Source organism: Propithecus coquereli, unplaced genomic scaffold, assembly GCF_000956105.1.
Source record: "Propithecus coquereli isolate 6110/MARCELLA unplaced genomic scaffold, Pcoq_1.0 Scaffold773, whole genome shotgun sequence".
Taxonomy (NCBI): Eukaryota; Metazoa; Chordata; class Mammalia; order Primates; family Indriidae; genus Propithecus; species Propithecus coquereli.
This window is the reverse complement of record NW_012153874.1, coordinates 203,057-219,795: the sequence shown is the minus strand read 5'-3', so window position 1 is coordinate 219,795 and position 16,739 is coordinate 203,057. Positions and strand designations below refer to the sequence as shown.

General features: G+C 45.7%; 1 protein-coding gene across 4 annotated transcripts in view; it reads left to right on the top strand.

The window, feature by feature from the left end:
* The window catches only part of LAMA3 (laminin, alpha 3), a 252,466-nt gene extending 236,771 nt beyond the window's left edge, over positions 1 to 15,695 (top strand). For all 4 annotated transcript variants that reach the window (XM_012662686.1, XM_012662685.1, XM_012662688.1 and 1 more), the window contains 8 exons: positions 1,781 to 1,950; positions 5,546 to 5,729; positions 7,881 to 8,021; positions 10,646 to 10,805; positions 11,206 to 11,336; positions 13,030 to 13,123; positions 14,344 to 14,463; positions 15,505 to 15,695. In XM_012662686.1, the coding sequence (XP_012518140.1) occupies positions 1,781 to 1,950; positions 5,546 to 5,729; positions 7,881 to 8,021; positions 10,646 to 10,805; positions 11,206 to 11,336; positions 13,030 to 13,123; positions 14,344 to 14,463; positions 15,505 to 15,650 (1,146 nt within the window). In that variant the 3' untranslated portion in view covers positions 15,651 to 15,695. The remainder of the gene's footprint in view (positions 1 to 1,780; positions 1,951 to 5,545; positions 5,730 to 7,880; positions 8,022 to 10,645; positions 10,806 to 11,205; positions 11,337 to 13,029; positions 13,124 to 14,343; positions 14,464 to 15,504) is intronic.
* Positions 15,696 to 16,739: the final 1,044 nt, after the last annotated feature.

The following is a 16,739-nucleotide window of genomic DNA, read 5'->3' as shown; positions in this document are numbered from 1 at the left end:
CTAGAAATAAAAAGGAAAGAGTGGAAACAAATACGTCACAGAGAGGAAGAGCAGGACATGAAAACTGAATGCATGACAGAGGTAAGGGAGGTATGGTGTATGTCCATGATGACCAAAATTTTGAACCTAGTACCTTGAAGGACGATGATGCCATTAAGAGAATTAAAACGTGGTGGCAAAACGTATCTACAAAACTGTTCGTCTTGATGCTACTGCTGCTGACACACACTTTCAGAGAGGGAGTGAGGCCCACTGGTGTGAGTCCCAGGCTCTTTTCTCAATAGGGTTCTAATCTCAGTAGGATCAAGGTTTGGCTCTAATTTTAAGTAATTCTCTAACTCTCTGGTGGGCATGATTGAGCATTCAGCATTGTGCAAGTATAGAATGTTTTCAATACCTGATATCAAGTTAGTGTTCTGAACACTGTATCCAAGTCAGGTCAGGGAGGAAAACCTGATCTTGAAGGAATTTGAATCCATTGGAAGGCTTTAGCTGCTGGCTCCAGAAAACTCACTGCAAAAGAAATGGCTTAACCAATAATAATAATCATCTCACATAATGAACCGTTCAGGGGCAGATGGGGCTTGGGGCCTGACCCAGCTGGACCCAGGTCTGCTTCGCCACAGTTCTCTTGGTTCCACCCTGCCTGCCTCCAGGAAACACATCCTCACCGGCCAAGGTCCGGCACAAGAAGCACCAACTCTGCCCGGTTTCTCTCTACTAGCGCAAAAACTTTTACCCGAAGCCCCGCCCCCAACTTCTCCTCAAGGCTCATTGGCCAGGAGGGGGGGGTCACATGTTAATTCCTGAACCAATCCCTCGCAAAGCAAATCCCACCCCCACCTTGCTTTGACTAATGGAGAGCCCCACTGAGCTTCTAGTCTCTGGGAGAAGTGCATGGGCCCTTCAGAATCAGTGCTCTGCTATGCAGAGACTCTTGGTTACTTCCAATAATTTTTCTAGTCACATTTAGATTATGGTTGTTCTTCTGCATTAAAACTCAGTCCTGTTCAAAATTTCAAAGCATCGTCCAGCACAGGACAGGCTTCTGTGCTTGAGTCAGCTGTGATGAACGTGGGCACAGGGTGTGATCCCCTCCCGTCTGTCCCCTGCTGTCTTGGTCCTTTCAGCGCTCTGCTGCCCAAGCGAATGGCTACCTGGCAGAGGTGGCGGGTTCATGGTTCCATGGCTCACTGGCTAGCTGTGGGCGCCTCAGTGCTGCTGGCCAAGTGCTGGCTCTCTCAAGGGACACTGGCTCTTCCTGTGCTCCATGGTGGGGACGGTCCCTGGAGAGCCGTTGGTCCCTGGAGAGCCGTTGGTCCCCAGTACAACAGTTTTAAGCAATGAAACCAGACTTTGTGTAGCATGGGAATAACATGCATCCTCCCCAAAGAAGCAGTGAGAGAAGAGGGATATTTAGATTCTCCTAAATTTTGCTTCCCCAGGAGAATGACACTCCCCCCACCCCCACCACCTTTCCAGTTCTATTTTATACCTTCCTGGTGGCAAAAAGACCCCAAGTCAAAGCGACGCTGGGATACTGGGATACTTACAGGCACTGGGAGGACCTGGTGCAGAAAGGGTTAAGGAGCCCCCTCCACATGGCTCTCAGTGGGAACTTCCCAGCCCCATGACTCCATTTGCCGGGTCTTCTGTTTCTCTATCGAATTCATCTCAGGATCAAGGGTAACAATTGAGCAATGTCCTTAGCAAGATAAGCATTCTTTGCTCTTCCCCTGATAATTAGCTGTCTTAATTTGTTTGCTTCTCTTCTATGCAGCTATTGCGGGACACACCAGTGGCCTCTCCGAGGAGCATGAAAGTGTGGCAAGATGCACAGTCTTGCCCACCACCCCCCAGGGCCCAGGCGAGTCATGGAGCCTTCCAGTTTGGGGACCTTCCTACCAGCCACTTGCTATTCAAGCTTCCTCAGGAGTTCCTGAAACCCAGGTATTATTTCATTTTCCCCAGCGCCGACTCAGAACCTGACTCTGCGATCCTACCCCCAGGGAAGTCTCGCTGGCATAACATCATGCACCTGTCACTATGAAGGTGGCACTAGCCTGCACAGGACAGGGTGCGCAATTGCCCGCCATGTGCTCCTGCCACAGCTGACTGCAGATGTGACAGCGCACTGCTCAGAAGCAGGAACAATCAGCTCGGCTCTGGCTGAAAATTGATGGTGTTCTAAAAATAAGGCTGACATTTTTTTTTCCCCAAAGCTGCTATTTATTTCTGTGATAAATCACCTTTCTTCTTTTGCATTGTGTAGTGAAAGGAAAATCATTCTTTTAGGTAGACTCGGTGCCAGATAGATCATTTTTAGAGAATGCATTTGGCCTTTTTATGCTAACAAGTTGCGTCTCTTTTGGAGAGGAGGGAATGATCAGAAATATTAATTACGTCAGAAGAAAGTCTAAAAACAAGGTTTGTCATTTTCAGGCGATTTGAAGGAGACATAAATAAAAAGATGCCAACCATTCCTTCATGAACTCTCTACATAGGCAGAATTGCCCAGCAGTCAAAAAGACCCGGCTTTAACATCTAGCATCCAATCCCTGTGTGACCCCAGGCCATATGCCAGGTCAGCTCCTCTGAGACCCAGATGCCAAGATGGGATTAAATGGCAGGGGTCTTATTGTGGGGAAAGCTGGGAAAGATGATTGGGAGGGGACAGGAGCAGAAAGGGAACCCACAGCCAGATGTGACCTGGGGACCCCTGTAAAGGGAGGAGATGGGTGAAGGATGGGGTAGGAAGGGCTCCGTCTACAGAGCAGCCCTGAGAAAGTCTCCACCAGGCACACAGGGCACTCCCAAGCAGAGATCACCCCTGAGAAGAGCCCAGTGTGGGGTATGAATGACCAGCTCCAGTATTTCTGAGAGCTACCGTAGACCCTAGGGTGTGACAGCTGGGCACCTCCAGGCCCCTGTGCCCCCACAGCAGGTTCTCTTGAAGGCAGAACAACTCCCGATCTGCCACAGGCTATTTCACTTTTCTAAGCCTAAGCTTTCCCTCTGTCCTGTCTCACATGTTTTATCGAAGTGCTGGCTGTCTCTGGACCTCAGTTTTCTCCTCCATTAAATGGGGTTGATGATGCTTCTTTGCGGGGAGGAGAGGTAATAGCTTGTGAGGGGCCAGCCCTTGGAAGCCACGCAGTAAAGCTGCAAGCATGAGCATGGCTCACGGGCAGAAAGGCCAGAGAAGGACTGAAATTCTGGGTTCTGAGGGAGAAAGCATGTGCTGGCGTCTCCACACCTCCAGCTCCCCGCAGATAGTCTCAGGATCCCTCCTTTGCCAAAACTGTGCAATATTTTCAGGAAACTAAGGCAGAGGGACAGGAGATCATCCCTCCCAGTCAGCCCTCCACTGGCTACTCCTCCGTCAGGCTGACCTTAATGACAACAGTCTCTCTTTTTCAAGAAGCTACGCTGACGCCCTTTCCCCAGCCGCCCTCCTTCCCTGCCCCCTCCCGAAGCTTCTGTCTCAGCACATGCACATCCGCTTGTTCTGAAGATGCAACTGCTGTGCCTTCTTGTCCAACGCTAAATTCTACATCAGGAATGAAAAAAGAAGCATTTTAAAAGATAAACAAAAATTGTCAGTCATTAGTAAATATAATTTTGAAATTATTTTAGTCCCAAACAGTGTAGGAATGGGATATTTTCAGGAAGTTGCAAGACTTGGGGTATTCTATTGTTCTCATTCTGATTTAATTCCAGCAATGTTCTGACTCTCCTTTGAAACTGATACTGTTACTATAACCCTTTGGTGAGTGTATAAGAACGCTGTTTCGCTCTCTGTCTTACCCTTCCATCCTCTGGCACTGAAGTCACAGCTACACTATCATCTGCTGGGACTGGAATCTGCTGCTGCCTTTTTTGGGGTGTTAGTCAGTTAGTCTTTTCAGAAAGAACATTACATTAAGAAACAGTTCTGGAAAGCAAATGTCAAGTCTGAGCACCAAGCCCACATATGGAAAGTGCTTTACATTCTGTGGCACATCCTAATATCCTCCTTAAATTGGCTACCTCTCCTTCTCCAAACCTCCACTCTAACACACAGACACACCAGCAGAAATATTGAGCAGTGTTACCATCTGGTTGGTTCAATTTAACAAATATAGATTTCTTTTTTATTTTAAAGAGCGTTGCCCTCAAGAAAACTTGCTAATCTGAAGAATAAATGTGCATCTTGGCCTCAAAGAATTAAAAAGCAAAGAGAATTAATGGTGTCATTTTTTTCTTCCACTGCCAGTTTCTGCCTCCAAATTTTCCATTTATCACTTAATTCAATTCAGTAACTATTTATTGAGTGCCTACTATGTTTTAGGCTCTGCGGGTGCAGCTAATACAAAGGCTAAACCCAGTTCCTGCCTCTGCCTGGAGTGTACTTAGGCATTAACCGCAGGAATGGGTGAAGACAGCCTGTGACACCTGTCTCCCCCACTACCTCTCCATGCTGCACCTTTGTGCATCCCTTTCGGGGCACGCAGGTACCACAGACAACTCACAGGATGAAACAGCCATCGCCACATCTCCAGTGCCCAGCACGGGGCCTCATGCACATTCCACACTCATGAAATATTTGTTTGGTGGGTGGATGAGTGTAGAGTTTTCATACAAAGTAAAGCTTGCCTAGCCAGATGTACATATGATATATAACCATGATGCAAATGAATATTAACTTTCACTCTGCTTTTATCGCACTATATTTGCCTAATTCTTCCATCATAGGTAGGGTATTAGGGTCCAAGAAATGTAGAGGTGGGTGGGAGAAGGTACTTCTGTGCCTTCGTGTTAAGAATGTCTTCTAGAAAGAAAATGCTGATCTGATGTTTAAATCACATCCTTGTTATTCAAGTTGTCCCAACTTCTCCTACGACTTCCCTCCCTTTGAAGACATACAAAATAGAATGTATATTCATTGGGTCTAAAAGGTACAGGCTACTAAATGAAATAAGCCAGTTACAAAGAGACAAATACTGAATGATTTCACTTACATGAGGTGCCGTGAGGAGTCAGATCCAGAGAGACAGAAGGTAGAATGGTGGTTGTCAGGGGACAGCAGGACAGGGAGCTCTTGTTAACGGCTATAGAGTTTCAGTTTTGCAAGATGGAAAGAGTTCTGGAGATGGATTGCACAGTAGTGTGAATGTGTGTAACACTACTGAACACTTAAAAAATGATTGAGATGGTAAATTTTATGTATATTTTACTATAATTTTTTTAAATGTAGATTTAAAAAAAAAAAAGGTTCAGGTATATTCCATCGTGCCATGTTCTGGGACTTACACCATTAGCTAAATTTACCACAAAAGTTCCACATTATTCCCCAATACAGTAAGGAACAATGAAATTATTAACAGCTGGCATATAATGGCTTTTAAAAGTTCCCAGAGAAACATGTCATTTAATCAGTACATCCCTTAGTTTATGCATTTGACAAATGGGGGTTTGGGGGTTTGCTCCCCACCCTCTCTCCCAGCTCTGAGATTCGGAGAAACACTAACACCTCTATTTTCCCTCATTGCCTGTGTCCCCACAGGTCGCAGTTTGCCCTGGACGTGCAGACAACATCCTCCAGGGGCCTGGTGTTTTACACGGGCACGAAGAACTCTTTCATGGCTCTTTATCTCTCAAAAGGACGTCTGGTCTTTGCACTGGGGGCAGATGGGAAAAAACTGAGTCTCAAAAGCAAGGAGAAATGCAACGATGGGAAGTGGCACACGGTAAGGCCTGGGGCTATTAGGGGACCTCCAGGTGGTGCGAACTCACTGTTCCAGTAGCTGATAATAGGAGTCCCAGCATCCTTCCCAGGCACGAAGGCACTTGCACCGGGAGAGCTTGTGTGATTAGAGGCATTCAGGACCCAGATCTCAGTGCTGGAGACTGCAGCCCGTGCCATGCATGGGTGTCATCCTAAATGCCAAGATGGGTTTTACTGATTGTGTGTCCAACCCACTCCAGCCCTCCACGGGCTGCCTCATTCCCCTTGCCTCCTCCCACCCCTGCTTCCTGGACCATTTCTCTCCTTCAGGGCCAATTTCCAGGCCTCCAGACCCCCTTCTGGACCTGGAGTGCCTCCCCCACAGCACGAGCTTAAAGACACACAGCCCTGGCATCCCAGCTCTTGCCTGAGGCATTCCAGATTTAAGGAAATACAGTTTCAGGCGAGAAGGGACCCATTTTTTTTTTTCTAATGAGGACACTGGAACTCAGAAAACTTAAGCAACTTGAAAAATTGTATTCACTTCGTCGTTCAACAGATATTTTATGAGGTGCTTTCCTGGAACACAGAAGCAAGAAATCCTCAATATAATGTCAGATGCTGGTAAATGCTTCGAGAAAACACTAGAGCTAGGTAAGAAAAGGACAGAGTAGGGAGACTTTTTTATTTTTATTTTTTGACACAAGGTCTCATTGTGTCACCCAGCAAGGAGTGCAATGGTGTGATCATAGCTCACTGCAACCTTGAACACCTGGGTTCAGGTGATCCTCCTGCCTCAGCCTCCTGAGTAGGTAGGACTACAAGTGTGTGCCACTACACCCAGTGAATTTTTTTAAAAAATTTTTGTAGAGGTGGAGTATTGTTAATGTTGCCAAGCTGGTCAAACTCCTGGCCTCAAATGATCCTCCCGCCTCACCCTCCCAAAGTGCTGGGATTACAGGTGTGAGCCACTGTGCTCAGCATAGGGAGACTATTTTAGATAAGGTAGTCAGGAAAGGCCTCCTATAGGAGGTGGCAATCATGGGGAGTTACGGATGGGGGTTCCAGGCAGAGGGGACAGCAAATACAAAGACCTTGAGGTGGGAATTAGCTGAGTGAACAAAACACAGTGACAAGAAATGGGATTAGAGAGTAAGGCAGGGCCCACATCATTTAAGCTTGGAAGGTCAAACTAAGGACTTTGGATTTTATTCCAAAGTGTCTCTGAAGCTCTTAAAGAGTCTTAAACTCTTACATGAACAGATTTATGTGTTGTTTAGCTCTCTTTAGCTGGGGAGACCACAGAGGGTAAGAGCGGGAGTAGAAAGCCCAGATGGATGCTGTTGCCTCTGCTTGGAGAGGCCATGGGGAGGGGGGAATGGCCACATGGGACAGTTTTGAAGGCAGAACCAAGGAAAGAAAGAGAGGAGTCCATATCGTGTCCTGTGATTCGGGGCCAGCAATCGGGTCATTCGTGGGGCATTTCCTGAGACGGAAAAGATGGAGAGTGGTGGATGTGGCCAGGAAGAGACAGTTAAAAGCTGGGGAAGCCGAGGGCTTCTGTTGTGAACATCTCCGGGTTGAGTGGCTGTCAGACATTCAAGCCCGAATGTCCGTGGACTGTAGAGGCTCAAGATCACAGCTGGGCATATAAACTGGGGAGTCATCTGTGAATAGTCTCACAGCCAGGAGATGGCAGAATCCACACTCCAGCCCCGGGATGCTAAGTTTTAGCAAAGAGTTTAAACACTTGTTCCTCTTGTTGGAAGAGAGGGGCCCTCGTTCAGCTTGCTCCAGGAGCCCTGCTCAAGGCGCTGCAACCGCCCTCCCAGCACCACACACACTGTCCCTGCCCCTTTGTTACACGGGAGCTCGTTTGTGCATACGCCTTTAGCTGTTTCCCTTTTGTGTGAGTTTGCAGATCAATTACATCTTTTGATTGGTTCACCTTCGAGTAAACTTTTTCTTAGCTCCCTTTTCAGCTCAGTTTGTTCAATATCTAACGTATCACAAAATAATGGCGATGGTAATAACAGGAGAAAAATCTCTGATTTTCTAAAGCTATTCGAAGGGGCAGAAAAACATTTTAAAAATTTTCCTATGATCACTAATAAAATACAGCACCAATTGCCAAAGGTAAAAATAGAATTCATTTGCTTTCTTTTCTCTGAAGGTGATGTTTGGGCAAGAAGGAGAAAAGGGTCACTTGGTTGTGGACGGACTGAGGGCCCGGGAGGGAAGTTTGCCCAGAAGTTCCACCGTCAGCATCCGAGGACCAGTTTACCTGGGATCATCTCCTGCAGGAAAACCAAAGGTAAGTAGTGACACTTCAGAGCCATGGATAAAAACTACTCACATTCTATTCTAATCATAATTATATGAGATGTTCAAGAATCTCAAAATACTTTAACTTACGTTTTAAATATCTAATGAATGTTCACAAGCCCACAGAGAAGGCGCCCATCCCTCGTTCCCAAGCCTTCATTTCTAAGGCGCAGAGGCAGACACAGACCCTACCGGGGCGAATGTAGAGCTTCTCCACAGCTTTATAAACACAAGTGACACTTTTGCCATCTTTGCCATACCCGGGGAAAACGTCGGCTCAACGGTCTGCTCGCCATCAACTAACTATTAAATGTAAACATGCTTTTACAGCATCATTCTCTCTCACTCATAAGTAGCAACCTGATAGCTTTTGCACTAAAGGGTAGGTAACCATAAAAAATAAACATGTAAAACAAAACTGTGTTAGAGTCTAGGTAGGTGGTGTGGCCCATATGCCCTTCATTGGGAGAAAAAGTTCTTGACAAGTGATCAGGAGGTGTTTAGGACATGTTGGCACAAAGCTAGCATTTACTCCTTGTCTTAAGCAGAAATCTAGACAGAGAAATGAAAAACGAGTAACTTAATAACTGAATATGTATTTTAATGTTATTTGGTATCTGAAATAAAATTATTTCAAGAACCAAACTTGGGGATGCTGGGCTGAGGGAAAGTCCCTCTGTCCCCAGGGAAGAGGGTGCTTACCTGGATTTGTCAAGTTCAAAGGCTCAGATGGGGCCCCAGCCCAGGACTGGGCTCTGTGAGTGCCTTCTCCCTCTGCCTCTCCTTCCGCCAGCCAGAGCGATAATTGCACCTGGATGACTTGGAGTGGCCTCACACTCCTTTCTTCTTCCAGATTTGCCTTTTTCTCCCACAAAGGTAAGTAAAATGATGCTGTCAACAGCTCGGGTCTAGGAACTGTCCTCCACCTACATGTGATATTTCTTCCTTTCCCCCAGACCTGGTGGCACATTCTGGTTTTGATGTTTACTTGCGGTGGGGGAGAAAAGGGCCCACGCTCAAATCTGGGCCTGGAAATGGACATAGTTAGCACAAGTCTTCTCCACCAGCTGGGCTCTGGGGACACAGGCTGACCCATCCCAGGCCAAGGTACCTCCACGGGGCTCAGCCCGGCCCACTGGACTTTTGCACTGGGGTTTGGGCGAAAGCCTCAGCAAGTAATAAAGTATTATTTTGCTTTATTACATATGCTTTTATATATATATATACCATAAATAAAATATAACATTATCTAATATAATGTGTATTACAGATATAATATACAACATAATTGCTACGGAGAATTCTCATTGTTAATGTTGGCTTTTCCTCAACCTCTGTACCTATTTTCGTCTCAGAGAAATCACAGGATGGGGCACAGTTTGGGTATTATTTTGCCCTGAGTAAATTCTCTTACAACCACCTTAATCACGCCCAGCATCCTGACATCTGGGGCGATTAGTAGTGCCCATTGACAATATGCTTTACAAGCTGAGGTTCTTTCTGCAGCCTTCTTTTCACCGGTGGGTATAACCATCACATTAGCCTCCTTCATGTTCTTTCCAAGGGCAGGCCACCTCCAACCAACACCGTCCGCCTCTAACACCGAGCTGTAGGCAGCCCTCAGGGATTGTGCTAGGTCATGGCCCATCCCGGAGAGGGAGCTTGGTTTCAGATACAGGTTCTCCATTGTGGAACATGACAAACCTTAAGAAACTAAAACGTTCACAGGGAGCCCAATCAGGAGTTTACTGTGGGCCATTTTCTCTTAAATTTACCATATCTTACATCTGTCATCAGGATTCCAGGGTCCTAAAGTTATTTATTCTAGAGGAAGTTTAGGGCTTTTATTCAGTGATTCCGAAAGTTTTTTGGGAATTTTGTGAAATTTATGGTCCTTCTCCACATACAGGGAACACCTGGTTTATAATATAGGAGAGCACAGAATTGCAGAAACCTGTCCCTGGGCCCAGGTGAGGAGCCCCTGTTGTAGGCCAGCATTAGGCAGGCACGGGGCTCCACGCAAGCCCACTGACCGTGCACGCCGTGGTTTGTATTGGCTCTGTGGCATTCATGATTTGTTGGTGGTGCACTGCGCCCAACAATGTAGGCAGGTGTTTTGCACTTTATTATTTTGGGAACATTTTGGCCTCTTTTTGTCTGTCAGCTGCCCTGCATTAAGCTATCACACTGGCTCATGTAACTCTAAGAATGGGTTTGTACCTGCAAAGAGACAGTGAGATCTGTGATCTATAAGGTGGAAATTTCCCCCGTTGCCGCTCTATCTGTGAGGGTCAGGTCACCCCTCCCTGTAGTTATTCCAGCACAAGCTGGCAACCTTCCCTGCCTCTGCCCTCCTGCATACACGCCACTTGGTTTGGTGATACCTTCAAACTTGGACCACCCACCAGACATCTAGAATACAGGTTTTTCTTGACACCATGGGTGGGAAGCCAAATGGAACACTCAGGCTCACCTAACTCTTGAAAACAGGAAGAATGAACCCCCACATACCCTCCCCCTTTTGCTGACAAGCTGCAATGCCCTTCACCTTGGCTATCCATGCATTTCTGGAAGTGGAGGGTAATGAACTCTTTCCTTTCTGCTTGGTTGCAGAGCCTCCCCCCAAACAGCTTTGTGGGATGTCTGAAGAACTTCCAGCTGGATTTAACACCCTTGGATACCCCTTCTGCAAGCTTTGGCGTGTCTCCCTGCTTGGATGGCTCTTTGGAGAAAGGCACTTATTTCTCCCAAGAAGGAGGTCATATCATGCTGGGTAAGGAGCAGTTTGGTAGAGTTTATGCCTTTGAGTCTTAAGAACTCTATTCCTGGCCAGGAGTGGTGGCTCATCCCTGTAATCCTAGCACTTTGGGAGGCCAAGGTGGGAGGATCACTTGAGGCCAGGATTCGAGACCAGCCTGAGCAACATAGCAAGATCTCTATAAATAAAAAAATTGGCTGAGCATGGCAGCATGCACCTATAGCTCCAGCTATTTGGAAGGCTGAGGCAGGAGGATTGCAGGAGTTTGAGGTTGCAGTGAGCTATGATGATGCCACTGCACTCTAGTCCAGGCAAGAGAACAAGAACCTGTCTCCAGAAAAAAAAGAACTCTATCCTTTTCCTTTAATTATGTAATTATGATCCTCTGGTTTTTTTTTTTTTTTTCTTTTGAAAGCTAATTCTGTGTTGTTGGGGCCAGAATTCAAACTTGTTTTCAGTATTCGCCCAAGAAGTCTCACTGGAATCCTAATACACATCGGAAGTCAACCCTGGAAGCACTTATGTGTTTATATGGAGGCAGGAAAGGTGCGTAGCAGTCTGATGACATGGGAAGGGGATGTGGAAACCAGCTTCCATTTCTGGAGACCGAAGTAGGTGAAATTTATAGTAGAGAATATAATCCAATCTTGTATTTAAGACCCTTGACTTCAGGGCTAACTTACCATTTTCCTTTAGCGAGTAACTTTATCATCATGTTTTCTGTTCTTCTTCTTTAAAACTGGGAAAACTCAAACAAGTTGGGCTAAATTCTAGCTCCACCACTTAGCTATATGGCCCTAGGGAAGTTACTTGAACTCTTTCAGACTCAGTTTTTTATCTGTAAAATGTAGATAATAATTCTTACATTTTAGGGATTTTGTCAAGAGTATAGAAACTGCCATCTGCTCAATAAATGTTCATTTTTCTCTCCTCCCTTGCACCCTTATTGCTTCTCTGCTTTTACTCATAAGTACCAGAATTAATGGGTAGATTTCTCTGTCTATACCACGTCACACCCATGCCATGGCACTGTGCCCACTGAATTGCTCCAGATCCCCTAATTCTCTCTGCACAAGTCCCCAGGCGTTGTCCCCTGCAGCCATACGGGTCCCGGGGCCTCCACACCGCTCCTTTGCCTCCTTCTGCCTCAGTCATCCTGTTACTCACAGGCCTGAGTCAAGATCTTACTTTCATCCACCCAGTTGGATCCTGTCCTTCCCAAGACGTCTTTTAAAGCCAAATTCTTCCAGGAAGACTCCCTTAGTTAAGACCTCGAGTCAAAGACTGACAATGTGCCATTTTCTTTCGTCTTCGTCCTTCCCACCATTTATTAAATGTGAGGGGAAAAACTCCCAGAAGAAAATAAAATGGCCCAAACTCCTAGAACACTTTTTATTGAAGCTACAGTCTTTAATTAAGTTTCAGCAATTCTCTGGGAGCCCGGAGATGCATGCAAGCAGCTAGCTGCTTGTAGAGTGGTTGAGACAATTGTGGCTTTTCAAAGGAGGGGCTGGAGAGGGTCTCCAGTGAGACTCTCTGGGCAGGAATTGTTCTCAAGAAAACAAAATCAAGACCTGATGACCTTCCTAACAGCAGTGACATTGCTTAGCTTAAAAATTGCCCATGAATAGACTGCACCATCTAGCCACATGCAAATTAAATGTAAATTATTTATAAATGTACTTATTTTAGTCCTCTCATTTCATTCACCTTGATTCAACCCCTAGAAGACCCTGGAGGAGACTCTGACCTAGAAAGTGGGATTGAAGGATTCTGCACAAAACCAGCTGGGAGCTTGACCCCTGACGTGCAGCCAATACAAACACAATCAGTTAGCTTGTTTAATGTCGTGGACAAGAACCCCTCTGTGAGCAATACATTCATGGAATTACAATCTACTGGCCCTTGCAGCAGGGTGTACGTCTCTACCAGTATTTTTGCCTTCCACATTTCACATGTCCTCCTAAACAGAGCCACTGTTCGGTATCCATTGTTGAGGAGGCTCTACCATGTCCATCAGTGACCTTGGAGTAGGGCTGATGGGGGCAGGGTTCAGATTAGGAGGGGTCAGCTCATTGCCATTGGCAGCCACTTCAGGCCAGGCTGGGAGTGGAGGGGGACCAATCTCTGATGTGCTCGTAGGTGTCAGTGTGACCAGGGTTGGGAAGGGAAGATGGCAGAAGTTGGCTCCACTGGCCTTTCTGAAGGAAATAGGAAAATAAATCCTCATGTGTTCCAGGTCACGGCCTCTGTGGACAGTGGGGCAGGTGGGGCCTTGACATCAGTCACACCAAAGCGGTCTCTGTGTGATGGACAGTGGCACTCAGTGGCAGGTATGACGTCAAGGAGCCCATTGTTCATGCACTGAAACAGGTTCCCTTTCCGTCTTGACTTGAATATCCCAAAGGCAGCCTCAGCCCACCCATCCACGGTGCTAACCAGGCCAGCCCCGCAGGTCACCATGTCCATTCTCCCCACTGGCCAGGCTTGCAGAATTCACGGCTGCTGCCTCCAGTTCTGCAGAACACGCTGAGTGCTCTGTTGTTTTGTTTCCAGAGCCCAGCAAACTGACAGGCTATGCTAGCTTTCAAGACAGTAGAACACTGTGATTTAGATTTTGGCTCTGGCATCAGAAAGGAGAGAGGTCCAGTCTCAGTTCCATCCTTCACCTGTGTGGCCTTGAGCAAGCTGATTAGTTGCTCTTTACCTTCAGTTTCCTCGTCTGTAAAATGGACATAAAAATGGTGCATGCCTCCAAGTGCTGTGAAAATTCAGCGGGAGGACGTGTGTAAAATGCTCAGCAGTTTCTGCTGCGTAGTGAGTGCTGCGTCTGCTCTTCCCAGCGCATTGTTCAGGCTCACTGTTGGGTTTTTGTTTTTTCCAAAAACCATTCAATGTTAATGCAAACTATGTAGACAAACCAATGAGTGGAGAACAAGCATTTCCTCTCAAATAGAACCTGTTATTTTTATTAATAACTTGTAGATATTAGTTTAGAGATATATGAACCTGTATTGACTAAAATATCTTTTGTAAAAAGTGGTCTTTTCTTGGCTAATTTGAAAGTTGCCTACGTGCCTATGAGCTGAGATTGTTACCATGGGAGGAATTTTGTGTAGGGTCAAAAGCACTGTCTTTGGCATCAGTTTTCAGAAGTCATTGTCTTCGTAGAAAGTAGCTTAGATCATGTGAAATCAGCATGGCCTTGGCCACAGGAGACCAGAGCTTGAATGCCCCTCTCTAGCCAAGCTGTCTTGTCAAGCTCCTCAGGGAGTCAGAATCTCTTATCTCAGAAACGGGAGTGATCATTTCTTCCCCACAGATTCATTCTGAGTATTAAATTTGGTCCTGTATGTGGAAGCACCTACACCCTGCCTGTTTCAGAAGCTAGTTGAATTTCTATCTAGGCTGAGCAAATTCCTCCAAGCATTGCTGCCACAGGTCTGGTGGGAAGGAGTTGAAATGAAGCCAGCAGTGATGCAATATCATAGACAGGAAGCAGTAAGCAGGGCTCACTTCAGGTGACAGACCTAACTAGCTTTCTTCCTACCAGTCACCATAAAACAACACATCCTGCACCTGGAACTGGACGCAGACAGTAGCTCCGTTGCCGGACAGCTTACCTTCCTGTCTGCTGACACTCGAGAGTCACTACACCTTGGAGGTGTCCCAGGTAACTCTTGCCCTGACTTCTCCTTCTGCACCCGTGTTGCCCCGTCTCAGCTCTGAACATTTTCTTCCTAACCCGACAAATGTGTTGCTGCAGCTGATGGGTTAGTAGCTGGGAGGCCCTTTGCTCCGGCATGTGAGGAAACACAACTGCCAGCCACAGGCACGTTTCAAGGCAGCCCAGGCCCATTACTGCTGTTTCCCTTGTCGCAAACCCATACTTATTGGGTTTTGTTTTAAGAGATAGAGTCTTATCCTATTACCCAGGCTGGAGTGCAGTGATCATAGCTCACTGCAGCGTCAAACTCCTGGGCTCCAGTGATCCTACCACCTCAGCCTCCCAATTAGCTGGGACTATAGCTGCATGCCACTGCGCCCAGTTAAGTTTTTATTTTTTGTAGAGATGGGGTCTTGCTATGTTGCCCAGGCTGGCCTTGAACTCCTGGGCTCAATCCTCCCACTGCAGCCTCCCAAAGTGCTGGGATTACAGGTGCGAGCCACCATGCCCAGCCCCAAGCCTATAATTTATAAGCCTTTCTTAACAGACTACATTAACCCAGAAGTCTGATGGCAACAAAGAATCAGGGAAAGGGCTGCAAAACTGGTCTTTCCTCTCCAAGCATTTAGTTTTACTGGTGAGTTATTAAGCTTTATGGGGCCAGAATGGGAGAATCAGATGGGTTAAGATGGAGTCAAGTTCAAGACTGGAATTTTGCCTGGAAAGAACCTTTTCATTCTCTGTTACTTGCTGTCCCTCCAAATACACTGTAGTCTGGTTGTTAATTTTATAGGCCTTTCATGACTCATAAAAAGCACCAGAGTTCACAGTTATTATCTATCAATTTGGGCTGCACAATGTCCTCTGAAGAACTTGAAGAGTCGCAGCAGGAGGAGTGACGGATGCCTGCTAGAAGCGGAGGAAATGGCTGGGGGCGCTAAGACACGGGGTACTTCAGCTCTCTAAGAAGAGTATCTTACCAAACCCAGGCTGCATTCCTTGGACAACATGAATTACCCATTGATGCTTCTCCCTTTTCTCTTTCAGCCAATTTGAAGACGCTGAAGCTCCCTGTGTGGAAATCATTTTTTGGCTGTCTAAAGAATATTCAAGTGAACCACATCCCTGTTCCTATTACTGACGCCGTGGAAGTCCAGGGGCCTGTCAGTCTGAATGGCTGTCCCGACCACTAACTCGAGCCCATTTCACAGCAAGGAAATTCACCTTCCAAAGCACTGGTTACCCAGTGCACCTCCCACCCCTAATCAGATCATTCTCGACTCAAGAGAACATCCAGATGGATTTAGTAGAAAATCTAATTTTGAATCCCAACCACAGATACCCATCATTTTGGCATTCAGTGCTACATATGTATTTTATATAAAAATCCTATTTCTTGAAGAAGATAAATTGTTATTCAAACATGCACAAAATGCTTTTAGTAATATTAATTTCCACTAAAAATTAAATGTCTTTTAAAGAACATTATCTCTACTTGTTAAAAAAAAATTAAATATCTTTTAAAGCACTTTAAGAACATGAAACTTTTACATGTGCTAAAGGGTTATAATTTATGGGGTAAATAAATGCAATATACTCTTTAAATTATGATGTTTTATTAGTATGAAACCAATAGCTTGTGGTCATTGTTATTTGTATTAATTCTTCAGCACTTGTGCATTATGTTGCCTACAACACAGTCTTCTACAATTACCTGAGCATATACTGATGAGATTGTGTGTGTGCTCAGTGTTGGAACCACATTGAGGTGTAAGAAATAACCCCTGCCCTTAAGGATTATGTAATCGAATTGGGGAGACATAATATATTCATAAAATAGTAACTAACAAACTGAACTAATGGACCCATTAATTAGTGAAGCCCATTGGCTTACCAATCTAGCCTTCCTCAGTTTGCTAACAACCAAGCCTAGATTATGATTATCAATTCCTTGAGATCACAGACTACCCAGTAGGGGAGCTGAGGTGAATTATCTATACTATAACTGAAGCTTTGTATGGCAGCTAACAGAAGGAGGGATCACTTCTATTTTTATCTATAAAATAATGAAAAATATACTAGACCAATATTATTACCCAGCACCACTTTCCTTAAAGATGACTATGAAAGTATTTCTGTATCTGCTACACAGTTTGTTCATCAGAAGAAAAATAACAAATAATTCTAAAAATTGGATGTAGTCATCCTATGTGGTGTGCTTTAGCTACATGCCCTCACCTCTGAGACTGATCACATTCCCTTAAATCCAATGTTCTTTTATG